The sequence below is a fragment of the Carettochelys insculpta genome, chromosome 2, assembly GCF_033958435.1.
Source record: "Carettochelys insculpta isolate YL-2023 chromosome 2, ASM3395843v1, whole genome shotgun sequence".
Taxonomy (NCBI): domain Eukaryota; kingdom Metazoa; phylum Chordata; order Testudines; family Carettochelyidae; genus Carettochelys; species Carettochelys insculpta.
In genome coordinates this window covers 99274743-99302448 of record NC_134138.1, presented here as the reverse complement: position 1 = coordinate 99302448, position 27706 = coordinate 99274743, and the positions used below count along the sequence as shown (strand labels likewise).

Here is a 27706-nt window from a genome sequence, read left to right as displayed (position 1 = left end):
CTGGGGAAAAGGGAGGGCTGCTTCTTAGTGATGGCCCGCTCCACTGAGAGTGATTGTGCTATTTATTACGAAACTGACGTAATTATAGCTGTGGCTTACACCACACTACTGATAGGAGGAATAGGATTACACCCAAAAGGAAAAGAAACACCCCCTGGGGTTTTTCTAACTCCCAGTAGTTCTCTAAAATAGCCCACGGGTTGGTGGAATTCATTGGCTGTTATCTATCCTGATTTTTAAGAGCTGTTATCTATCCCCAAGTAGTGTGAGTTTTGAGTTTCATGGGATAGGACTTAAGGATTAATAGGAGAAAGTGACATACAGACACAAACAACACTGTTCTGTAGAACACAGAGGTTCAGTGGACCACGCTTCCTAGCTGAGGCAGCTTGCTTTCAGAACTTCCTGGTCATTGGGTCAAAGCCCTCTCGGGGGTCCTGGGGCGTCTTTGCCTCAGCCTTACACGTGACCCTTACAGACTCATAAAACTAAAGACATACACACAGCAATACACATAACTATGGCAGGGTATCAAAAGAAAAGCCAGAGATAAAATGCAACTGCTAACTTTTACTTACGTAGCTGAGCAGGTACAGGAACAAAACAATAAAACACTGCATCTGGGTATCTAAGCTATACGGTTACATATTTCTTCATGGTACCAATAGGTTTTCACACACTACTCTATTTAGCTCGTGAGCAGGCGGGAGGAGCGTTGAAGTCCTTGTCGCAGACAGCATCCGGTCTCTCCAGGATTCAGGAGTTCCTCCTCCTCCTTACTTTGTTGCCCCCTTTTATGATCTGCCGTTTGCTGGCTCCTCCCGAGGCCTGACACATCACATCCTGGTTGCTTCTGCTTCTCTTCTCCTTCAGCCCCTCTCAGCCCCCTCCCCTTTTTACACAACCATACATCCCATACTTCTTTTTCCCTTTTAAGATATGCAGCTGGCGCCTCTGGGCTGCTAGGTCAGAGGCCATGGCTCTTTTCTGTATAGGGTTTTCCTGTTTGACAATTTTAGATTGGGGGGGTGGCTGCAGACAGTGCAGTCTGCAAGCACTTTAGTAAATTCCATTGCTAACTGGGTTAGACTTCCCCAATTCACTTGATTCCTCAGGTCTTGGTCTGGAGTTTGTGGTTTAGCCTTTGTGCTAAGGCACATTTCCCTATCACAATTTAAAAGGGTCTCTGGACCCTGCTTCCACCCCACGTACCTCACCGCGTTGTTCAAGTGCCCATGCAATTCACCCTAACATGCCCAAGCATGGCCATTCACTTAAGGGTCACCAGGTAATTTTGCACACAGAGTAGGAGAGGAAGCAATTAAACTGATCCAAGTCCAAAATTTTTAAAGACATGTAATGAGACAGGCAAACACTGAAGAAAACAGTCAAAACACTTTTTGGGAACTGGCTATTTATGGAAGGATTGGAAATTATGCGATTAATTTAAATAGGCACTTGGGAGGGAAGGTTAAAACTCCAAAACTCTAATCAGAGACACTTTAGGGGAATGCTTGGAAATGCATGCCTTACATAGAATTCTTCAGAGAAGGTGAGACTTGATGTCACAAACAAAATAGACTTGATACAGGTGATTGGTTGGCACTGTAGGCATTAGCATTAGGATTATTTTTTTTCCCACTGAAAAGAAAGATTATTGCTTTCTTATAACTGGAAGCAAAATTTCTAATGTGGATTACCATTAAATAAAGTAATGACATTTGTTTGGTGCAGAACTTGGAGACTTATTCAGCATTGTCCAAAGAGGAGAAGCTAATAAAAATTCAGAATAAATTGGGTGAGCACAGACAAGTGGGTCAGGGTGGAAAAGTTTTATGCAAGGACCAAAGACATGGCACAGGAGTATTACAAATTAAAAGAAAACAATGACTTTCACTGAAAGCCATCTGAGTCAGTGCATTTCTGTGATCTCATAGGTCAACAGTTTTAGCCAACTCCAAACATTCAAAATCATGAGTCAGACATAGAAAATCATGATATTTAATAAATAAAACACTTTTTTTTGCTGCTTTTCAAGTTTGAACATGAAGCTGCAAGTTCCCAAAGGGCATTTCAGATTTTAAAAATCAGTCTTATCTGATCCAGAAGACATTCTTTCGGACTCCAAAATGCCATGTACAAGCGCAGCCGCTGGGGAGGCTTCCAGAAGAAAGTCCTTCTTCCGGAGACCCCTTCTTCCCAAAAATTTATGGGAAGAAGGGTCCTCCGGAAGGAGGATTTCCTTCCGGAAGGCCCCCTGGAGCCGTGCTTCTACATTGCATCTTGGAGTCTGGAATAATGGTCTTCCAGACTCCAAATCACGTGACATTACGCTAATGAGGCGCAGGGAATTTGCATCCATGCCTCATTAGCATCTTTCGCTCTCTGTATTAGCATGCCACTTCCAAAGGAAGTGGCCTGTGTAGAAACAGCCTTAGGGTGCGTCTACACTTGCATTCCTCTTTCGAAAGAGGCATGCAAATGAGGTAAATCAAAAATGCAAATGAGATATAACTTTGCATATTTGGCACCTCATTTGCATATTCTAATTTCAAAATAGCTTCTTTCGAAAGAAGAAAGCCAGGGTAGACGCTGCTCTTTCAAAAGTAAATTCCCTCTTTGAAAGAATCCTTTTTCCCATTAAATAAAGGGAAGAAGGATTCTTTCGAAGATGGGTTTACTTTCAAAGAAGCAGTGTCTACACTAGCGTTCTTCTTTTGAAAGAAACACTTTTGAAATTAGAATATGCAAATGAGGTACCAAATATGCAGATTTATACCTCATTTGCATTTTTGATTTACCTCATTTGCATGCCTCTTTCGAAAGAGGAATGCAAGTGTAGACGCACCCTTAGGCTGTCTCTTAGGGTTACAATTTTTCCCCTTTCAAAGAAAAAAAAATGTGGACACCCCAGGAGGGAGCGTATCTGTATCAGTATAAACCAACACATGCTGTATGAATGAGTTGGTAGATACTGATAGAAATAAACGCCCTCTCAGGGGTGTCCTCTTTTTATATGGCACACCCCTATTCTCCATGCACCCTTTTCCAATTTATTTTCCTCTTCTCTCTCTTCATTCGCTGCCATGTCCTAGACTCCCTTCATATGATTCTTACTCCTGTACTCTCGATGTTCCTCTGCTCACTGATATTGCCAAGCACCCATAGCCTCTCTTCTTGCCTCTCCATGTTAAGTTGCAGCACTTTGAAGTCTTGGTGTTAACACTTCCACTGTTTTGTCACAAGTTGTGCAATATTTGGTGGCGTTAATGCTCCTGGAATCAAGAAATTACATCACAGTCTCAATTTTAAGTATCAAAAAGAAATTTCTCAGCCTTATTGTTTGAAAACCATGACCAGTGTTCACCCTAAAGGTTCAAAAATTAAAGGCAAACCAAATATTAGATTTCTAAAATCTCAGTGTTTTTGTGACTTTTTAAGCATACCCTTACCTGTTATGAGACAGCTCACAAAAAATGGAAGTCATTCAGCTTCATCGTGAATTGTAGCCCATGTAAACTGAATGCTTAGCCTTGTTTTCCTGTATTAGCATGTAGAACTCAAAAGTGTCATTGACAGACTGTTTTTAAATTTTTGAAAGATCATTGTCATTGTAACTGAATCGCTGAGGCCCTGTATACATGTGAGTATGAGAGAGAGAGACGAGTTCTCATGGAGCCAACTGAGGCAACCCAGCCTTAAGGGTCCATCCCAACATGATCGTCACTGAAAATCTTATTCACCATACAGGCGGGTTCTGCCAATCCCAAAGGATCAGATGTATCTCCCAGGTTAATGAATAGTTCAGATCTTACGCTAAATACAGTCTTACACCCAATTTTTATTAACTAAAAGAAAAAAAGAAAAGATAGAGAGTATCAACTAAAAGATAGAGAGTATCAACTAAAAAGGTGACCACACATACAGACATGGATACAATTGTGAGATCAGATTCATTAGAGAGATGCTGAGCTTCATAGTTGCAAAAATATCTAAGAGAATTAGTCCATAGGTTGAATTCCAGTGTTCATATTCAGGGTGAATCCAAGTTTAGGAGTAGAGAGCTCAATCTTGCAGCTCAAACCTCCTCTGATAAAGCATCAAGCATCTCTGATATCAAAAGGAGCAGTCCCAGGCTTCTGTTCACAGTTCACAGTCTTTAGGCAAATAGGCAATCCTGGAGACTTATTTCCTAAATGTCATTGGTAATCAGCTACATGATTACCATAAAGCCATTGCCCATTTTCCATCATTCACAGATGATTTGTTATACACTTCCAAGAGAGATGAATGCTGTATAGACTGTTTGGTTACATTGTTAACCTTTAACAATATGTATGTAAACACACAAGTATTATCTATCAGTATGTCCCAGAAGGCTGAATTTGGGTCATATACCGTGGAGGATGTTTAACCTGTTCTTGGCCATGAATTACAATAAGTATACATACTCAGACATTTTTGGTGTTCATGTAATATGTTCATGACTGTTACGAATTGAAGAGCTCAAAAGGCTCACTTTTTGAATGTTTTCTTCGAGTTGGAGGGCTGAGAAGTCAGATATGGCGTGATCATTTTGTGAAAAGTGTTTGCGTCTGGGTGATACAGTGTTTTGTCTTTTGTCATTTTTCTGTGCAAGTTCATTCAAGAGCCTGATGACTGTCCTGTTTCACTATCACAGGTGTTATTGTGGAATTTAGTGTTCTGGATGAGATATACAGTATGGCATATGCATATCTAGTACCCATGGATCTTGAAAGGTATCTTGGGAAGGGAGGTATTGATCACTGTAGAAGTGGAGATATGTCCTCAGATGTATTATCTGGTGTCATGGCAAGATTAGGTGCTCTTTTGAGTCAGTGGGTCCTGGCCCATTGAGCGCTTGCTTCTGATATGAGTTTGGGGTATTTGGGGTAAAAAATTCTTTTGCGCTATGGGCAAGATTGACCATGGGCTGTAGCTGTTTGCAATATGCTTGAAGGAGAAGGAGGCAAGGGAAGTGAGATAAAAAGCCACAAAAATACTAGCGCTTGCTGTTCATTCCTCATTTCCAGCTCAGAGTTTTGGCTCTTCGCTGGGAACAAAGCAGCTGAATTCATGCCAGGTGAGGAGCCCCCTGCCTGGAGCAGCCATGCTTCCATGGCTAGCAGGCAGCCAAAACTACGGGGGTGGGGGGCAGCAGAGCTCCTAGCAGGGAGAGCCGCAGCTGGAGTGTGGTGGGCTGCTATGCTCCTGGAAAGCAGGGGTTGAGGGGGGAAGGGTGTGGAGCCAGACTCCTGAGAGGCACGCCTGCACCCAGAGTCCAGTCAGTTCCCATGCTCCTGGAAGGAGATGGAGAACCAGAAGCCAAGAGCCTGTGAAATTAACAAGAATGACAGTCAATAGATCCTCACCCGTATTATACTGACATAAACCCTACTCCACCTGTGGTGCTGGAGTTAGTGTGTCAGTGTGAGTATGGCACTTACATCAGCAGGATCGAGGCTATTGCACATACACTGACATAGCAAACCTTACATCCACCTCAGGCTGTAATGTAGACCAGTCCTGAGATATTTGTTGGAAACACTATACAATGTTTACACTACTTTGCTATTCGCAGAGATGAATACAATAGGAGTTTACTTTTAAAGCTTGACACAATGCTAAATGCCTATTCCAAGAGTAAATGCTACTGCAACCAGTGTACAGTTGGTACTATTAGAACTTCTGCCGAGCTTGCTTTCATAGATATCAATTCCAGTTTTAGGCCCTGATACAATAGTAGCTTCATGTGGATGCAAGGGTCTGCATGCACAAAGGTCACTGCAGGCTAGGGGCCTCAGTAATTAATACATGATGTGATTTTAGAAAACCTTTAAGACACACAAAATAACTACTGTAACTAAGACAACTCCATACCAAGCCATATGCCTGAAACTCAGTTTGGGTGCTACATTATTTGCTGCTAAAGCACTACGACTGCTTTTTTAAAGTGTAAAATAAGTGTACGTGGAGTAGATAATCGTATTCTGGCAGGGTTAGCACAGGGGAAAAAGTGTTCTGCAAACAATAAAGTGGAACCAGCAGAGCATGTAGCAAGTCTGTGATTAACAGGTGAGAGTCATTCAGTAACATTCTAGAGGAGAGGTGAAGTTAGAGGTCAAGAAAAATCTACCTTCAGTACTTCTCGAGTACCACCCAAGATTTTTTTTTTAAATAAGACACTGTAGTGATATTAACTGGTGCCTCAGGATGATCTCTGATTAACAGAAGGAAAAATACATATTTAGTCTGATTACCAACTCCTTGTGAATTTTTTCCTCCTTCTCCACAGCCAACATCTCCCATAACTACCAATAGGACTAAACCTCAGTGTGTCCTCACTGAAATTGGCTGCCATTTCCTCACGAGTCTGCATGTGAGAGCGAGGCTGTCCCACAGTAAGGATGGGAACTATTCCCAGTGTTTCTACTATAGTTGAAGCCAGGCTGCCCTCAGGCAAGATGGCCACCCCAGGTAGTCTCAATGTGCAGAGGGAGGAGGGAAGTAAGGAGGGACAGAAGAAGACTGCTGAGAAATCTGATAGTCGGGGAACACATGTGGCTTTGTTAATCCCCAAGTGTTTAGATAATAAATAAATAAAAAACGGACGAAAGACATATTTAGGGTAAGATCTGAAATATTTATTAACCTGGGAGATAGTATGTCCGATCCTTTGGGATTGGTAGAACTTCTTATTCTTATTGATGAATAAGATTTTCAGTGATGATTATGTCTGGATGGAGCCTAAGGCTGGGTTGCCTTAAGGGAAATGTGGTGTTGGCTTCTGGGTAGCCAGTAAGGTATTATAGAAGCTCTTTTGTGCTGTCTTAGTAAATCTAAGTGTAACCCTTCTGTTAACGCCAGATGCCTGCCAGAAGGGCCGGGTTCAACTCTTGTGGGGTTTTCCTATCAAGGATACAACCAACCGGTTCGAGCCCCCACCCAGTGGCCTGGGACAATTTCACCCCCGTGCTGGGTGCCTGTAAGGCGGTTCTCCCCCCCCTCGCAAGCACAGAGTCTGAGATAGAAATGGCTTGTTTAATGACCGTAACCTACCCCAAGGTTACAGCGACAGATGCAGCATATCTCAGCACAGAAGAGACAAAACCCCTTTTTCCCAGATACCATCCCCATATGCAGTAGAACCCAGTCTCTTGCTGGGGCTCTTGGCCCTCTTCCACACACACACAGTTACAGGGTGTACCCTCTGCGGTGCAGTCCCAAACTCAAAGCCCACAGATACATCACCAGGGCAATACTAGCTGTCCACTTGTCTGTAGCCTCCCCTTGCTGTCACCAGCCATCTGCCAGTCGCCGCCGTCTGCCGCCCCTCCTACCGGCCGCCCGCCAGTCGCTGTCATCTGCCGCCGCTCCTACCGGCCACGCGCCGGTCGCCGTCGTCTACCGCCACCGCCGCTCCTACCGGCTGCCTGCTGGTCACCGTCGTCTACCGCCGCTCCTACTGGCCGCCCGCTGGTCCTGCTGTTGTCCGCCGGTCCTAACCCCACTGCTTGGGACTGCCCTAAGGCAGAACTCAGTGATTTCAGCTCTGTGTGGCCTCAGCTGCCACTCTGTGATTTCAGCGCTTGGTATCTCTAGTGTGGGGTTTCACAAACACACTAGTATCCAGCTCTATCTTTTAACAGGTGGGGAGGGTTAGTCAAGCCAGGCTTATACCTATATGGCCAAGGCACAGGCAGGGCCAAGGCACTCAGCAAGCTGGCTCAGCCAGTACCCCTCCCCCTCTCTCTCACAATGCTTTAGACCAGGGAGCCCTGTGTAATCAATGTCTTACACAGCTAAGGCGACTGCCCTGTCCCCCACAACAACCCAGAGCATTGGTGAGATCTCACAACTCCCGCATTAAGTGTCAGCTTAAATTGTGATTTTACAACTACATGTTTACAATAGACCAAATCTCATGGCTTACTTGCTACCCATTAGGCTTTGCCTGAAAAGGTATCACACATGCACACCTTTTGCATTCTCATGCAGATGACCTCTGGGAGACTCATTCCTCCCACCCTTCAGCAGCACTGCATTCCTTCTGCCACATTCCCTACATCAGTATTGGAATATTCAGCAATTTTGGAGAGAGACTGCCCCACTCTTTGCAGTTCACCCTAAATGAGGGACCTCAGTTGGCTCCATGAGAACCTCAGTCTCTCTCTCTCACACATACATAGGGCCTCAGTGATTCAGTTAGAATGATAATGATCTTTCAGAAATTTAAAAGCAGTCTTTAGATGGCACTTTTGAGTTCTCCATGCTAATATAGGAAAACAGGGCTAAACATTCAGCTTACATGGGCTACAATTCACGATGAAGCCCAGTGATTTCCATTTTTGTGAGCTGTCTCATAACAGGTAAGGGTAAGTTTAACAAACCCATTCAGTAAGGAATGTGACTAGTACAGTAATAAAAACGATTTATCTGAATATAGCTATGTCTACACTGGGATGCTACATCGAAATAGCTTATTTTGATGTAGTGAAATCGAAATAAGCTATTTCGACCAATAGCATCTACACATCCTCCAGGGCTGGTGCCGTTGACGTTGGACAGCACTACATCAAAATAGGTGTTGCAGGGGAGCATCAACACACAAAAGTGGCCCAAATCGAAATAAGGGTGCCAGGAACAGCTGCAGACAGGGTCACAGGGCAGACTAGCACTGCTGGGGCAACAGTAAGCCGCTCCCTTAAAGGGCCCCTCCCAGACACACTCAGCCTGCACAGCACACAGTCTGCAGAGCCACAAGCACGCACACCCTGTGAACCACCATGGAACCCCAGCAGCAGCAGCAGCCAGAGGCCCACACACCTGCTCTTGGAGGACCAGTGGCTGCCCTGCTCAGTGCCATGCAGGAGGCAGCTGACCATCTTTTATTTGAGGAAGATGAGCTGCCCCCAGGGGATGAGGAAGCAGCCTCAGACCTTGCTGCCCTCCCAGCCCCTCCCCCCACCCCCGCTGCACACACTGCCGGCTGTGGAGATACCCCACAAGCACGGACTGGTGGGAGTGGCTGGTGCTCGGCGAGTCGGACAACGACCGCTGGCTCCGGAACTTCCGAATGAGCCGGCAGACATTCCTGGAGCTCTGCCAGTGGCTCACCCCCGCACTGAGGCACCAGGACACCACCATGCAGCGTGCCCTCAGCATGGAGAAACAGGTCGGCATCGCTGTCTGGAAGCTGGCCACTCCAGACAGCTACCGATCCGTAGGGCAGCAGTTCGGCGTGGGCAAGACCACCGTCGGGGCTGTCCTCATGGAGGTAAGAGGACCCGGGGGGGGGGCCTCTGGGGGGAGGGCCAGACACACCCTGCACACCCATCACCGATGCTCTCTCATGTCCTTCCCCTGCAGGTTGTCTGCGCAATCAATGCCCTGCTCCTCCACAGGCTCGTGCGGCTTGGGGACCCGGATGCTGCCATCATGGGGTTTGCCAGCCTGGGCTTCCCAAATTGCTTTGGGGCTCCAGATGGGACCCATATCCCCATCCATGCCCCGGAGCACAGTGGAGGACGCTACCTAAACTGGAAGGGCTACCACTCAGTAGTCCTCCAGGCCTTGGTGGACAGCTGGGGCCACCTCTTGGACATTTATGTTGGCTGGCCTGGCAGCACCCACGACGCCCACGTGTTCAGAAATTAGGGCTTGTGCTGCCGGCTGAAGGTGGGGACCTACGTCCCCCAGCGGGAGATCCCTGTGGGGGACACCACCATGCCCCTCTGCATCGTCGCAGACACGGAGTACCCCCTCTGGCCCTGGCTCATACACCCTACATGGGCCATGTCACAGCCAGCCAGGAGCAGTTCAACACGCACTTGAACCATGCGCGCCAGGTGGTCGAGCACACTTTTGGCCACCTCAAAGGGCGCTGGAGGTCTCTCCTCACCCGCCTGGATGCAGGGCTCACCAACATCCCCCAGGTTGTGGGCGCGTGCAGCGCACTCCACAACCTGATGGAGAGCAAGGGAGAGGCCTTCTTCCAGGGCTGGCCTGTGGAGGCTGGCAGGGCCGACGTCCAGCCACCTGCTGCCCCCAGTCGCCAGGTCGACCCTGAGGGGATCTGGGTCCGGGAGGCCCTGCGGGCCCATTTTGACCAGGCTGCGGGGTGAAAGCTGGCAGGGCCAGCTGCGGGTGAGCCACCCACTGCACCCCCCATCCTCCACAACGCTCCCTGCCCCCACGCGCACACCACAGAGAACCCGAGAGCACACGCACCCCCACACTTCTGTTCAATAAATGGAATTTTTTTTTTTAAACAAAACTGTGCAATGTGTATTATTAAAAGAAGAAGGGGGGAACTATGTACATGGGGGGGCAGGTACTAAACGGGTAGAACAAAAACTTTTTACAAGGATGGGGGGAATACTTCCAAAGGAGGGGGGCCTTGGGGGGCAGCGTCCTCGGCCATGCACCCCCTATTGTCCTGCGCCTGGTGTGGGGGGGCATGACCCACGTCTGGGCCGGAGGCCCCGTCGAGGCTGGGTGGGGGCCGGGAGAACCGGCAGATAGGGCCGGGTGGTGTCCGGAGGCCCATGGTCCCCTTTGGTGGCAGGCCCCAGGACGGCTGATGGTGTAGGGATGGCAGGCGGAGCAGCGGGCAGAGGGCAGGGGGGGCCAAGTGCCGCAGGATGTCCTGGAAGGTGCGCATGAAGGCCCCCCAAGCCTCGTGGCACCAGGCCAGCGCTCGCTCCTGGAGATGGAGCTGCAGCTCCTCCATCTGCAGGCGCCGCTCGGACACCTCCAGCTGACGCCGGAGGGTGGCGAGCAACTGGCGGTCCATGGGCACCCGCGGATGGCTCCGACGCTGTCGGGCTTGTCCTGGGGCTGGTCCGTGCTCCGCCGAGGGGCTGGCCTGCTGCGATGGCCCCGGTGGGCCATCCGGGACCACAGATGCCGCGCCGGTGCTCTCCGGGCCCTCCGATGGTGCAGCTGCGGAACAGGGGGGAAGACGAGTGGAGACAGCCGTTAGTCTGGGCCCTGACCCGTGACCCTTGTCCCCCCACCCCTCTGCTGCTGGTTCCCTATCCCCGTTCCCTGGAGACGCTGATGATGATGATGGGTGTCCAACCCCCCCTGCACCCCAGGGGACCCTAGGTTCTGCTCCCCCCATCCCCAGGGATGGGGCATGGCGCTGTCTTGCTGGGGGGCAGGTGCTGATGGACTCTTCTGAGGGACATGCCACTGCTGTCCTCGGGGCCATGGTCATCTGGGTGTGTGGAGGGCCCTGGTCATGTCTCTTGTCCCCACCCCTTAACCCCGGGGGTGTGCACCGGGAGGGTACATACCTGACGGTCCGCTCCCATGGTCGGGGGACATCCATCGGGCGGACACCCTGCTGGGGCTGTGGGAGGGGAGATCGATTTGGAGCCCCCCGTCCCTGGAGGACTCTTCCTCTTCCTCCTCCGGTGTCCCAGGGGTGGGCTCCTGGGGGGGCTCCTGGGGTGCAGGGCTGGCCTCCGGAGTGGACTCCATCTCTGGGGCCTGCTGGGGCTCATCGGCCGAGGTGTCAAGGGTGGCCGGGGGGGAGGAGGTGTACCGGGGGCCCAGGATTTCCCTGAGCTCCCTGTAAAAAGGGCAAGCGGCGGGGGTGGCCCCAGATCGGCTGGCCGTGTCCCGGGCCCGGGCGTAACCCTGCCGCAGCTCCTTTACCTTACTCCTGACATGGTCAGGAGTGGAGGCAGGGTGACCCCAGGCAGCCAGGACCTCGGCCAGCTGAGCGAACGCATCCACGTTCCGCCTCTTGCTCCCCGTTACCTGGAGCACCTCCTCCTCGCCCCAGAGCCCCAGCAGTTCCCGGATCTCGGTCTCCGTCCAGGAGGGGCCCTGCTGCCTCTTCCCCTGCTGGCTGGCAGGCTGGGAGCCCTGGGTCCCCTTGGGGGGGTGCCCTGTGGGCGCTTGGGTGGCTGGCTAGATGCCATGGGTGCTGAGTGTTGGGTTGGGGCTGGTGAGGACGTGCAGGCTGGGCATGTGTCTGTGCTGCTGCCTGCATGCACTCTCAGCTTCCTGCACAGGAACTCAGGGGGTGGGGAGCTGTAAGGGGCTGCTGCACGCGGCGACCATAGAGCTCGGGGGCTGGAGAGAGCGTCTCCCAACCCCTCAGCTGATGGCCGCCATGGAGGACCCCGCTATTGCAGTGTTGCGGGACGCGGATCATCTACACGTGCCCTACTTCGACGTTCAGCATCGAAGTAGGGCGCTATTCCCATCTCCTGATGAGGATAGCGACTTCAACGTCTCGCCGCCTTATGTCTATTTCAACTTCGAAATAGTGCTCAGCACATGTACACCCTGTGGGCGCTATTTCGAAGTTGGCGCGGCTATTTTGAAATAGCCGGCTAGTGTAGATGCGGTTTATGTGTTGTTGAATCATCTTGGTAACCAGGAAGTTTTGGGATGCCATTTTTAATGTCAACATATCACACCAGATTGATCTAATCTTTTGGTGATATAGTGCTAATGAGTTGGTTGACCTGCAGGTTCTTTCTTCCAGCTTGGTTGGAAATATACTCAATAATGGTCCTAGTCTTCTGGGCAGCTCTGGTCCTTGCAACTTTGTCAATATGTTTTCAACATTTCTCATGCACTTTCTGTGCAGAATCTTGGTGAACAGGGGCAGCAGGTTTACAGAATGCCCAGACCATGTACCCTGCCCCAACACATTTGCCTAAAGCTCTGGGAGGGAGTTTAGGTGAAGGAAGGGCGGAGACTTAGGAGGAAGTTTGGCTGCTGGGTGAAGGCTGTGGACTTGAGTAAGGGATGAGGGGCAGGTTCTGGTAGCAAGTACGGGTGCAGGAGATATGAGGGGTTGGGCTCTGGGAGGGAGTTTGGGTACAGGAGAAGGACTGGGGTACAAGCACTGGGTGCAGGCTCTGGGTTAATGCAGGAGAGACTGGGAGGTGCAGGTTGTGGGAGAGAGTGGTGGAGCAGGGGAGGGGATGGGGAGTGCAGTGCCTATCTGGAGCATCCACCTTGGCATCAGCACCTAGGTGTGGGGTGAGGACAGGAAGTCTCCATGTGCTGCTTCCCACAAGCAAGGCACCTACACCTTCCCATTGTCTGCAGGAGTGCCCAGAGTGGGGCAGCTTACGGAGACACAGCTCCCCTACACTGCCCAGGGGCTGCAAGGATGTGCCATGTGGAACAAGCAGCATGAAGCTGTTCTCACCCTATTGTGCTGTAGATAGTGTTAGCAGGGGCCCTCTGGCTGTTTGAAATCATCCGGGGTGGCAGGCAGGCTAGAGGACACACTGATGGGTACAGCAGGTGGCACTGGTGCAAGAGGTCTAGCCCCAGGCTTTGCTGGATCTGGACCCCAGACCAGGGATATTGCTGGTGCCTGGTCATCATGGATTAATGTAAATTCCTGTTCATCCGGTGAGCTAAATGGCAGAACCCTTAAGGACTTAACAATGCTAGTAAACAGGGCAGAAGGGCTCACGCTTGAGGGGAATGGGCAGAAAAGTTAGTACCCACTAAACCCCCTACCTTACAGAACCTGGAATAGAGCCACAGATTCCTGCGTCTCACCACTTTTCTGTTGCAGATATCAATTAACATAGCGTCTCATTTCCCTCTATTACTGCTACACACAGAGGATAACTACTTACTACTACTATCAACTGTTCCATTAGCTTGAGTGGCAGAGGTATGTAGTAGAGCCATGCAGGTGTCTCTGTAATTCATCATGATGATCCTTCTCCTTTTTTTGCTGTTTTTTTAAAAAAAAAACTAGGTATTTACACTCACAAAGCTATGTTAAAATAAAAGTATTAAGGCTGCCAAGTCAAACAATCAGAAGTTAGGAAATCTCAAGGGGCTCCAGAGTTGTTGTGAATGCACACATCTTTCTGCCTGAGTCATCCTGATCTTCTGCCAGTCCTCTGAAACCAGTGACTCTGGAAATGGAATCCTTGTTTGTTGTTCACAGAAGCAAATGCCATCACTTCCTTCTCCAGTGGAACAAACTAAAAAGAAAAAGTCTAATGGAAGTTCTGTGATGGGGACCTTGCAGAGATTTCTTCCTACTGTGAGACACTTCTGCAGAAGCTGGCAACGTTTTTTCTTCTTGATTGGTGGCCCTATAATTGGAGTATGATTACCACAGCAAAAAGGAGGACACATATTTCAGCATGTGTTAATGGCTTAATTCATCTATGTTCCTTTAGATCAGTTAAGTCCACTCTGCTTAAAATTGGAGGAAAGCCACCAGTTTCCTAGGGTTGAATCCAAATGACATGTCCTCAAAGCTAAAAATGTTAAGAGCTGTTTTCCCTTCTATTGTATTTGTGGATTCTTTTGGGCTACATCTACACTTGCAAAAAACTTCTAAATGGCCATGTTAATGGCCAAATCGAAGAATACTAATGAGGCACTGAAATGAATATTCAGCACCTCATTAGCGTGCCACAGTTCACTCGCCTGCAGTTTGTCGACATGGGGGTCCTTTTTAAAGCACCCTGCCAACATCGAAATCCCCTTATTCCTATCAGCTGATAGGAATAAGGGGATTTCATTGTTGGCAGGGTCCGTTCGAAAGGACCCCGTGTCACTGAGCCGCACGCAAGTGAACCGCGGCACTTTCAAAGTGCCACGGCTGACTGCATGCTAATGAGGTGCTGAATATTCATTTCAGTGCCTCATTAGTATTCTTCGGCTGGGCCATTAGCATGGCCATTCCGAAGTTTGTTGTTAGTACAGACACAGCCTTGTTGTCATGTATTGACAAAGGTTAACTTACTGATCATGACCAGCACTATTATGCTTAAAAAGAAAACAGACTTACAATGGCTTTTCCCCTCTATTCTCATTTACCTTCTAACATATAGTTGTTAAGGGGAGGAAAGAAGGAATAATCACACACATAACATGCTTTGTTCCATGTCTTTTGAGAGTGTTCTTAACTATAGACAGTTACAGATTTCCCGGGAGTGCTCTGTGTCATTAACTTAACATAATCAATAATGTTTGTTTTTTTCAATATACACTATATTCATAGGAGAAGTTAGTGTCTCTGGCTATCTGTGTAAATGAAGTCAGGAAAGTTGGAAAGGTCTAGATCTGATTCTTGTAGAGTTAGTGTTATTGAACTTCAGGGTCATGAATCACATTTTGGTTGTATGGCTGCCATACCATGCCAAAAAAACCCACCAAGGATTGTAATTTTGGATTTGTTGATCATTATATTGCTCATTACTTAGGTTAACACAAATCAGACAAAAGAAAAGTAGACTAATGTTGGAAAATTTGATAAGAAAGTTGTACAGGGAAGTTATGAAGAAGAACCATATTTACTTTAAATACCTCTCTGTGTTTGAATTTATGTATAATGCTTGTACTGACATTTATTATCACCAAAATAATTATAGGAATAAAATGATTGGTGTTTTCTTCTGAATGCAGTTGGGAGTTAGAGATAGGACATACAACATGAGGAAGTAGATTTAAAAAAAAATTCCATAGCTATTTGCTGTTGCTACTTATAACGATAGTATCATGTGCACTGAAGCCTCATGTTTAGAGAAGTAGACACTGTGAAAAAGGCTTAAAATAAACAAATTGTTTCTATGTTTTTATTAAATATATTTGATGCATAAATGGATATATTAATTTAATTGATCACACATTTCAGTAGAACAAATAGGCACCCAATTATGTTACTGTAATGCCTTAGAAGCCACAGAAATGCCTAATTAAGTTACTGAAGACAATACCATAACTTTTTACATATCACATGAACTGCTAATTATTTTTAATTATCTATTTTTCTTGATTGAAATGGACTTCAGTCAGCAGACTGGAAATGCACTTATGGAGAAGTTTAACTGAATCTGTACTAAATATAGCAAGGTCTCATGTAATGTTCTGTTAAGGGACTTAAATAAGAATTTAGTTTTGAGCCGCCAGCTGTTACATTTTACTTCAAGCCATATGAAAATATTTTTGTCTTTTTTTCTGTAGGTAAATCAGGACGGTCACACTGCACAGAAACTGAGGTAAGAGAAGTATCCCAAATTTCCTGTTGGTGTTTATTAATTCAGCAACTCTTGCTACTAATTTCTCATAAATGAATCTGCTATATATTTTTATATTACATTTATCATTACCAAGTTCTTCCATAAAATACAAATTGTATGTATGGCTTGTGTGGGAGCCGGGGGGCGGGCACAGCAGACTGACCAGGCCCCAGGGCAGTGTGTGCGTGTAGGGGGGAAGGGGTTGGGTGACCTGCTCTCGACCATGGATGGTGCAGGGCGTTGGGTGGAAGGGGTGGGGCTGCAGGTAGCCTCCCCCAGTCAGTACTCTATACCACCCAGAGCAAGCTGCATGAGGCTTGAGTCCAGTGGCGATTTAAAGAGACCAGAGCTTCAGCCACTGCTGATGCCACAGCAGTGGCAGTGGTGGTGACAAGAAGTCCCAGGCCCTTTGAATTGCTGGGCCCTGGCACTGTTGCACCTTTCGCTCCCATCCGTCCGTCGGTGGGCCTGAGTTGAATTAATATCTATATAGTGAGGGAATACTGCGCTACAGGATATTCTGTCCTATGCTCATAAGAGAAGAAAGAAACTGGGAAAGGTTATGCAAGCATCATAAACTGGTTCAGTTTTCAACCAATTTATGTGTTGTATAATGCAGAGCTTTCTAGGGCTTCTTTCACAGAAACCATTTTCCAATACTCTTAACTTTAGATGGCTCAGAGGTGGTTGTGATTTGTATACGGACTGCATGATTAGAAGCGATTCAGGGTGGCTGGATTCTTTACACTTAGGGCTTGTCTATACTACCTCCCTATTTTGAAGGGAGGATGGTAAGTAAGGTGTCGGGAGATTATTAATGAAATGCTGCGCTGCATATGCAGCACTTCATCAAGCTAATTCTCCTCCGCGGCAACTCTGAAGTTTTAAACTTCGAAGTGCCGGCTCGTGTGTAGCAGCAGCTCATCCTCCGGTACTGCAAAGTACTCTGGGCCACCTTCGAAATAGCGGTGGGTGAGCTGTGGCTACACGTGAGCTGGCACTTTGAAGTTTAACACTTTGAAGTTGCCGTGGGGTAGAATTAGCTTAATGAAGTGCTGCATATGCAGCGCAGCATTTCATTAATAATCTCCCGACACCCTACTTACCATCCACCCTTTGAAGTAAGGAGTTAGTGTAGACGCAGCCTTAGATTGTCACGAGTGGGAAGCAAATTAATTAGACTACTTACTGCAAGATCATATTTGTGAGAGTGATGTCCTCATGATTTGTTTCGTTCTTCTTAAAATTTCCCTTTCCAGAGCCAAGAAGCAACAAACTCCCCCACCCCAAAAACAAACAAAACAAAACAAAATAAAAAGCTTTTCTAAAAAATGACCACAAATTATTCTGAACCTAGAAAATATGTTCTGTGCTGCCTGATGGCTGTCCTACATTAGGAAACTGGCAAGGGCTGCATTGTATTACCAGTAGTGCTGGTAATAAATAGTTAGTATACTCACGATCAATATAAGTTGCAACACGTTATTTTGGCCAATAAAGCAGCGGATTTGTGTGTAACCATTTTGCTGACTTGTGACTGCTGAGGTATAATGTACAACCACTTGTTCTTTCCAATGAATGTCAACTAGGGTTATGACTGTTCATACAAAGGCATGTTTGGGAGATTAGAAATAGACAAACAAGCATTTATGTCTCCTGTTTTTCATGAAATAGTACATAATCCACTTAAAGTTGGATATGAAGCTGATTATTATTAAATCATGCAAAGCATTTCTCTCAACTAACTAAACACCATGTTAATTAGAGGCAAATATGATTGTCTAAATAATCAGTTAGCATATATTCAAATGATATATGTAACCCAGTTTCAAACAAACAAAGTAAATAATGTCTTCAAAGGTTACTTTAAAAACATCTAGTACACGGTCATAATACATGTAAATAGTCTCAATTATATATTAAGATATGCTAAAGTACAAGATTGTCATACCACATATGATCAAACCAGAAGATACTTTGTATACATTCATTGTTTCCTTTATAATTTACCATAATCTTTGGAGTATATAACTAGTATGGAGCAGATTCTTACCCCTAATTGCTGTACACGTGGAATTTGGCTATAGGTGGCCCATTGGGATTTCCCCTTATAGAACAAAATTCTCAATTGTCATACAGAGAGCAGAACTCTCCTATGCCTGACTCCATATGATGGAGATGGGGAAAGTTGGGCTAGAAGCAGGATGGGGCACTGCTTCTGTACAGCAGTGCTTAACTGGTATATGGTTAGTGTGGAACCCTATCCAGCTGCTGTAGATAGATTAGAGAAGCTCCCAGTCTTCTCTAATTTACATTTTGACTGAGGCAGGGTTGAGAATCAGGGAGGCAGTTCCTTTGGTACCCCAAATGTACCTTGACAGAGGAGAGAATTTGCCTTGTGTCTTTAACAATCAGTTTTGCCTCCAAAGTATGAGAATGCTTATGTTCACATTATCAACTCATCTTCATAGGTTAATTTCAAGACCTTATGTAATAGGGTACAGTACTAACTCTTCAACCAGTTGTTCCTTGACATCAACTGCTAACAATTTGAAATTCCCAAATTACGTTAATATTTGCAGACTAAATAATACATTCTGCCTTGTAGAGATAGTCTTGTCTTGAAATTCTTAACAGTTGCTGTGACAGCCACATGTCTACAGCTGTGTCTACACTGCAAAAAACAACCAAACCAAACCAAAACCAAAACCACCCACAGCAAGGCTCAGAGCCTACGTCTACAGACTCTGGCTCTCCGGACTTACACTATTAAAAATAGCCATGTGGCCATTCCAGATTGGACTCTGAAATCTACTGCCTCCCTTCGGCTTTAGAATCTGAGCTCCGGTATGAAATGGATCATCTACATAGTTAGGTTTATGCTACAGTGCTAAAGATAAGTCTGTGGACTGTGACCTTCAGGCTTACTAGTAGAGATTGGGGAGGGTTTGGGGGTTTATATATATATCAGTTGAAACAGTCTTCCCAGATGTCTTTTGTCTGTCCAGATGGTCCCAGAAAATGTGTCCGGTCATGATTTTAGAGAAATTGTACATATTCAGGCTTCTCTTTCTGACAGGGCAGCTCTCATTCAAGTGTCTCTGCGCTGCCGTTGTAGAGTCAGATCATCACACAGCTCCAGGAAAGTTGCTTTACACATCTGAAAGCTGTAGCCAGTGGTCTTCTGGTCTTCATCCCGCACTTGCATGGCAAGGCAATACCACCGTCAATGCTAGTTTCCTTAGCACAAAAGCCATGGCCTGTCCTATACAATGCTCTTTGGCAGCTAAATACAGTACCAGGTTGCTGCTCTCCTTGTCACTCACAGTGTCATCCACCTGCGACTGTTCTTCCTCTGTCAGTAACTTCAGCAGTAGTTCTGCTGTAGTGCATGATGTTATCATGACACTATACAGCATAAGAGAGATGTGCGTGGGGAGCTCGAAACCCTTGGAGGAAAGCAGTGTTCGACGGGACTTTTTTCATGTTTCCAAGAGGTGCTGCACTCCATTCAGCGTTCCTACAGTGTTTAGCAAAAGAAGGTGTCTCCAGGCACTGTGGGATGCATACCCACAGTGCACCGCTCAGTCCATTGACCAGGGAACTAAAAAATATGGCCATAATCTGTTGAATGATGAAGCCGGTGTAAACACACTTTTGCAACTTTTTTTTTCTGAGTTCTGCACGTCAACATTAATTTTTGTCTCCAAAACTTTGCAGTATAGACATGCCCTAACTGAGCCTGCTGGCTTTACTGACAGTACCAAAAACTTTACCTATACGTAGAAGCAACACCTGAGGCTTAATTAGAAAGTTCTGTGTGTTCTCATCCATAGGGTGACCACATTGCCCTATGGCAAATATAGGACACCGGCCTCTGGGGATGGGAGGCTGCTGTTCCATGGGGGGCTCATTGGCGATGGGGGCTAGTGTGCCATGGTGCAGCACTGGAGATGGGGCTCTGTGGCCTTCCAGTGAGAAGGAGTGGAGGATGGGGCTCCACAAGCTCCTGGTGGGGAGAGGAAGTGCTGAAAATAGGGGGTCTGTAGTCTCCTGGTCATGAGGGTGGGGGGACAGGGAGTGCAGTAGCTGCCCTGTGGCAGGGATCCCTGGCATCACTGGATGCCAAAGACACTATAATTGAGGCACAACTGAAATGTGTACCCCAAATTAAAAAACATACTAAGAGACTGAAAAAAGAGCCACCATGGGTTAACCCAATATAAAACAAGCAGTGAGGGATAAAAAGGCATCTTTCAAAAAGTGGAAGGCAAATCCTAGTGAGGTAAATAGAAGGGAACATAAACACTACCAAATTAAGTGTAAAACTGTAATAAGGAAAGCCAAAAAAGATTTTGAGGAACAGCTAGCCAAAAGCTCAAAAAGTAATAACAAAATGTTTTTTAAATACATTAGAAGCAGGAAGCCTGCTAAAAAACCAGTGGGTCCCCTAGATGATACAAATACAAAAGGAGCGATCAAGGAGGATAAAGCCATTGCGGAGAGACTAAATGATTTCTTTGCTTCAGTCTTCATGGCTGAGGATGTTGGGGAGATTCCCAAACCTGCACCGTTTTTTGTGGGAAATGAAACTGAGAAACTATCCCAGATTGAAGTGTCATTAGAGAAGGTTTTGGAACAGAGAGATAAACTTAGTGTTAACAAATCACCAGGACCGGATGGGATTCATCCAAGGGTTCTGAAAGAACTCAAATGGGAAATTGTAGAACTATTAACACTAGTTTGTAACCTGTCCTTTGGATCTGCTTTTGTACCTAATTACTGGAAGGTAGCTAATGGGACACCAATATTTAAAAAGGGCTCTAGAGGTGACCCTGGCAATTACAGACCAGTAAGTTTAACGTCAGTTCCTGGCAAATTAGTTGAAACAGTAGTAAAGAATAAAATTGTCAGGCACATAGAAGAACTTAATTTGATGGGCAAAAGTCAATGTGGTTTCAGCAGAGAGAAATCATGTCTTACTAGTCTGTTAGAGTTCTTTGAAGGGGTTAACAAACATGCAGACATGGGAGATCCAGTGGATATAGTATACTTAGATTTCCAGAAAGCCTTTGATAGGTACCTCATCATAGACTCTCTTATGTAAATGAAGTTGTCATGGGATAAAAGAGAAGGTCCTTTCGTGGACTGAGAACAGGTTAAGAGACAGGAAACAGAGGGTAGGCATAAATGGTGAATTTTCAGAATGTAGAGGGGTAACTAGTGGTGTCCCCCAAGGGTCAGTCCTAGGACCAATCCTGTTCAATTTATTCATAAATGATCTGGAGAAGGGGTGAGCAGTGAGGTGGCAAAGTTAGCAGATGACACTAAACTGTTCAAGAGAGTCAAGACAAAGGCAGACTGTGAAGAACTTCAAAAAGATCTCATCAAACTGAGTGATTGGGCAACAAAATGGCAGATGAAATTTAATGTGGATAAGTGTAAGGTAATGGGAAAAAATTGGAAAAAATAACCCCAACCATACTTACAATATGATGGGGGGCTAATTTAGCTATATCTAATCGGGAGAGAGATCTTGGCGGTATCGTAGATAGTTCCTTGAAAACATCCATGCAGTTTGCAGAGGCTGTCAAAAAGGCAAATAGGATGTTAGGTATTATTAAAAAAAGGAATAGAAGATAAGACAAGGAGTATCTTACTGCCCCTGTATAAATGTATGTGTAGACCCACATCTTGAATACTGTGTACAGATATGGTCTCCTCAGCTAAAAAAAGATAGCCTGGCACTGGAAAAGGTTCAGAAAAGGGCAACTAAAATGATTTGGGGCTTGGAACAGGTCCCATATAAGGAGAAGCTAAAAAGATTGGGACTTTTCAGTTTAGAAAAGAGGAGACTGATGGGGGACGTGATAGAAGGATACAAAATTATGACAGGTGTGGAGAGGGTGAATAAGGAGAAGTTATTTAGTTGTGCCCATAATACAAGAACTAGAGGACACCAAATGAAATTAATGGATAGCAGATTTAAAACTAATAAAAGAAAGTTCTTCACTCAGCGCATAGTTAACCTGTGGAACTCCTTGCCAAAGGATACTGTGAAGGCCAGGACTATAACAGAATTTGAGAAAGAGCTAAAGATAAGTTCATGGAGGTTAGGTCCATAAAAGGCTATTGGCCAAGGGTAGGAATGGTGTCCCTGGCCTCTGACTGTCAGAGGCTGGAGATGGATGGCAGGAGACAAATCGTTTGATCATTGTCTTCAGTCCACCACCTCTGGGGCACTTGGCACTAGCCACTGTCAGCAGACAGGCTACCGGGCTAGATGGACCTTTGGTCTGACCCAGTATGGCTGTTCTTATGGAGGATCTTCCCCACAGCAGGAGGTGCCTCCTCAAGGCACGGGATGCCAGGGAATGAGGCAGTTACCCTGTGGCAGAGCTCACGGGCAGAAGGGGCTGTCACTGTGGTGTGCCGCGGAATGGGGCAGCTGCCCCAGGGAGGAGCTCCCCTGCAGCAGGAGCTGCTGCCTCAAGGCACAGGGCACCAGGGAACTGGGCTGCTGCCCTGAGATACTGGGTGCTGGGGAATAGGAGTCTGGCAAAATACAGGACAATTTGCCCATTTTCCTGAAGAAATGAGGATGTCTGTGAAACAGTTTAAATAAGGGACTGTCCTAGTAAAAACAGGACAGATGGTCTCCTTATTCATCAATAACATATAAACAAATGATATAAAACTACTTAAACATTGTAGTAGGAATTTCTAAGCAAGGAAACAAAAATAGAGCATAAAGAAGGTAAAGGTAAAATGCTAGACAAGGTGGGCCATTGGTTTGATCCAGTGCAGCAATTTCTTTGCCTCTAAATCCACACATTAAACTGGGTTCCACTGTGTGGTATTCACTACTAAATTACGGTTTTGAATATGGCTGTATCCTACCACTGTCATCCATCTGTAGCGACTGCTGCTGTTTGCCTTTCCTGCACTTGTCATTGTGATCTTTAACCTATGGCTGGCAGCTGGCGAGCAAGCGAGTGGCTGGTCCCCGAGGCGTGGGGCTCAGGCAGGGGGCTCTGGCAGTGCAGGTCTCAGGCGGGTGGGCGGCTGGCGTGGGCGGCTCTGGAGGCTGGCATGGGGATCAGGCAGCTGGCGAGCTGGGGCTGTACCAGGCAGCGACAAGGGGCTAAGAAAAATTATTTGTGCTTATTTTTAATTTTAAATAATATTTCTATGTCAAGCTTTTGTGTTTATTTCAAATTACGAATTTAATTTTTTGTTAAAGGGGGCTTGGATAACGGTAAACATCATATATTTAAATATCAGTAAGAATGTGAAAACGCTGACTTCAAACCCCAACATTTTTTATTCAGAATTGTCTTTTACCGGCACTAAAATACAACTGGAACAAAATCCAAGTACATGGGGCGGGGGGGCATGAGGGTTTCTCAAAAATCAAAAGGTGGTGTATGATGCTGAAAAGTTTGGGAACCACTGATCTAGATTAAATCTGTGGTGCTGTCTCCATGACATAGTTGCTGGTGTCCATCTTCCAGGTTTTAGAGAGTCTTGGTAGGCCATCTGTAAGCCATGAGGTAACGCAAGATCTGTGGTGAAATCCTGTCTGCTGATATCTGCAGTAAAACTTCCATTGGTTTCAGAAGGACCGGAATTTCGCTGACAGCAGTTCAGTTCCTGGATGATGAAAATACCATTATTTTTTTGACTCCAGTAAATTGATCTTTGAGTCATTTAGTTTGTGAAAAACATCAACAGTAAGACATTTTGATTTGCATATATTAGTAATCCAAAAGTGCACAGCTCAGTTATTTGCTTACAGAGGTGTCAGGAACAGTCAGTAAATGTACATAATCCTCACACTCTGTTAAATGTGGAATTTAAATAAAATGAGTGAATTTATTCCATGGGCTGCGATAGAATTGTCTGAGTCTTTGAAAATTTTTATGCAGGGCCCTTCATGCATCATTCCTGTTTGTGTTGTGACTGAAATGGCACTTTGATTTTTCTGAGATGCATTAGTAGCTATATGCCAGTGGCAACAATTGCATGGCTGAGTTGACTTGTCTGCAATCTGATTTCATAGTTTGGTTTCGAGGATAAACTAAGTATTGGTCGTAGGGTGTTGGCAGCCTCTTACAATTTTATGGTCCCTGATGTAGCCCAAGCTTTCTCTGTGGTCTCATCTTAAAACATATTTGTAGCATCATTATGAGATCAATGGAAACCATGTTTAATTACTTTGTTCCATAAATATTTAGGATTTGGTTTTGCTGTGTACAAATACGTTTGATCTAAAAGTTTTCTTCATCATAAATAGTTGTAAGGTCTTTGATGGGAACTGATGGAACTAACGATGTCTCTGAAAAATCTTCTGAGTATACAAAGCAATCTCTGTCCAACGATATGATGCTGATTTTTTGATCCCAGGGTAAAAAGAGAATGCTCTCTTCATCCTGTTGTTTTTCAATATTTTCAGTACTTCTTTATAATTTTTATTTTTAATATCTTACGATATCAAAGTCCACACAAGATTTAAATATAGGCAGACTGGAGCATGTAAATCTCAAGTAACTTGAAAAAAGTCATGGAGCAAAGAAAGAAAATGTACAGGCTGCACCTCCCAAAACTGGGCTTCTCTTGTCTGGCGACATCGGTGGTCTGGCAGTACCGGAGATGTTACTAGATTAGAGAGCCCTGTATTGGCAGGCTAATAGGGGGAGGGATGGCAGCTGGGAGCCCTGTATCCCTGGGGCCAGGGCTGGTGCCTGCAACCCAGCTGCGTCCTGCTGGGGTTGGAGCTGGTGCCTATGAGGCCAGGGCTGCGTCCGGCAGCCTGGCCAGGGCTGAAGCTGGTGCCCCTGATGCTGCAGCAAGGGCAACATCTGACAGCCCAGCCAGGGCTGAAGCCAGAGGTAGGGGGACTCATGGGGCCAGAGATAGGTGAGCTAGTAGGGTGGAAGTGGAGCCATCCGCAGAGAGGGGCAGCTGGCTGGGGTGCCAGAGGGTGGGGATCTTCCCTTGTCCAGCAAATTTCCTCATCTGGGACTGGTATTTTCTCAAGGATGCTGGATGAAGGAATCTGGGTTGAGGGGTCTTGAGGCAGTTGGGATGAGGAAGGAGGCTGCCAGCCAGGCTGTTGATGAGCTCAGCATGCTGACCAGGTGCTGGTTCTCTGCACAGCACTGGGAGTGGATGCGCCCTGCAGAGGAGCTATGGAGTGGTGACAGGGGCAGGGCAGAGAACAGGAAAAGCAGGAAGGGGACAGTGAGGTGGGGGACATGTAAAAAGCCAGTGGGTGGGCAAGAGAGGTGATGCGTAACCAGGCACTGCCTGACACCTGCCTGCACTCACAGTGTAGGTCACAACATGCAGCTGGTGCCTGATGGCAATGGGGTGGAGGTGGGAGCCAGCGTGCAGTAGGAGCTGAACTGAAGGACTAGTGGGATGGGACTGCGGAGAGGAGTGGCCGACCCCATGTGCTACGTCTCTGCCCTGCCAGCAATGATGGGGTGGGTGGGAGTGGAGACAGAAAATACTGGACAATATGCCAGTGTTCAAGAAAAGTTCAGGACACCTGCAGTTGGCTTACATGTGGGACTGTCTCTAGAATTAGGACCTCATAGAATCACAGAACACAAGACTGGAAGGGACCTTGAGAGGTCACCATGTTCAGTTGCCTGTCCTCACTGCGGGACCAAGCACTGACTAGACCACCCCCTATAGGTGTCTGTCTAACCTGCTCTTAAACATCTCCAATAATGGAGATCCCACAACCTCCCTAGGCAATTTATTTCAGCATTTAACCACCCTGACAGTTAGGAAGTTTTTCCTACTGTCCAACCTAAACCGCCCTTGCTGCAGTTTAAGCCCATCTGGTTACCCTGTCTTTTGGCTTCTTGTTAATATAGTTCTCCCACTGCAGGATATGAGTACCTTCTCTGCCTAATGTGGAAATGACTGGTTGCCAGTGCGGAGACAAATGGTGTCCATTTTGATAGTTTTTATAACTCTACTGGGATATATTAGTAAATATTGAGGTTTAAAATCTTTTAAGAGAAAAATCGCTTAATGTGCCTGTGACAGGCCAGGACTCCCTTGGGACTGTTACCTGATGTGCTGAGGCCCCATGAAGCCTGTGTTTCCTGATACCCAGGGTGCCCTGTAATCCTGTCTTGCTGAGTCCAGGTCCTCAGCTTGCTTTAGCGAGATAAAGGAACAGCCCTCCCTCCCACAAAAGCTGCAGTATAATGTGAGGCCTTTTCCCAGCACTCAAGTATAAAGCCCCTCTGGGATCTGATGCCTAGATAAATCCGTCTTATGCTGTATAGAAATCTGTACAATGTAAGATCATGAAATTCGCCCTCTTCTTCAATGTAAGGAGAGAGATACAAGCTCTTTCCCTCCCCCACCCAACAAGGTAACAATTATTTGCACTGGGTTTATTAAAAAACAAAAGTGATTTTATTACTGAACAGTGTAGGTTCCTAAGCAAAACAAAGTACACAAACTAAAATTAGTAAACTAAAGAAACTAGTTACATGTAATATCTCACCCTAAAAATATTCACAGATACACCTTCCCAGCCTCCCCAGTTCAGTCTTAGTTGTTTCCAGCAGTCATCTTGGGTCATCCATGGAGAAATGGCAACCTATGTTATCTCACTCCCCACCCTTAAATAGGTTTTGCAAAAGATGGGAATCTTTTGTGTTCAGTCTAAACTTTCCCTTTACTCTTGTGGAACAATACAGAATCCAAGATGGATCCCAGCATCAGGTATCATGGTCACATATCTCTGCAAGGCCCCCGTCTCTGTACTGTATGGACTGACCCACATGTCCACAAGAAAGTTAAGCTCCATTGTCTCTTGGCATCGTAGCCCTGAAGTGGAGACAGTGGGAATGACCCAAAGCGGTGAATATGCAGTCACAGATACACAGATCAATATTCCTAATTTGATCTAGAAAAATGATACCTGCATACTAATGCGTAGATTACATCCTTTCCAATGGTATCTCATAAAAAGTTGATTCCAGTTTTGACAGACTCATGCATAAGCATATTCCCATAAAGAATACAATGCCCCATCAAAATGCCATTTTTCTTTGTGTACATAACTCATCTTTAGTTTCACTCATTTCTGGCTGAGTGGGTTTTGTGCTTATATATACTCTGATGGGAGTGGCTCTAAAATGGCTAACATGCCCTTGTGTGTAGTTGTACGTCGAGTAATGTGACCTGAAAATACCAACTCAGCTTTATTTGAATGTATTTTACCAGGCCTTGGCCTTCAGTCAGAATTCAAGTAAACAGGAGCTGGGAGCGAACTAAGCATTTGCATTTTCTCATACAGAAGCTCAGAACCACCCATTTCCCTGCAATTGAATGTGTAAATGCCAATGTTGTCATTTTCACTTGCACCAAAGGAAAATAGTGCAAGGATTGAAAAAATGAAACTAATGAAGACATTTAAACCTTAAAACAAAAGTGGAAGCATTAAAATGGGGGGATTATTCATGTCTGTCTACTGTATCCATAATGCTCATAGCAATTTTGCTTTATAACATGTGTGCTATTCTTTTCAGGTCTGACCTACATGGCAGCATTAAATAAATCCTCCCAGTGCACACGCTTTCCCCTCACTTTGAGCCCTGCCTCCAGTTCATTTTAACAAAAAGCAA

At 46.1% G+C, this 27706-nt stretch overlaps 1 protein-coding gene across 4 annotated transcripts in view; it reads left to right on the top strand.

Moving 5' to 3' along the window:
- The window catches only part of SPIRE1 (spire type actin nucleation factor 1), a 226253-nt gene that overhangs the window by 8122 nt on the left and 190425 nt on the right, over positions 1–27706 (top strand). For all 4 annotated transcript variants that reach the window (XR_012644467.1, XR_012644466.1, XM_074987484.1 and 1 more), the window contains exon 2: positions 15994–16028. Coding sequence is in view for 2 of the 4 variants with exons in the window: in XM_074987484.1 (XP_074843585.1) it covers positions 15994–16028 (35 nt within the window). In the remaining 2 variants the exon portion in view is untranslated. The remainder of the gene's footprint in view (positions 1–15993; positions 16029–27706) is intronic.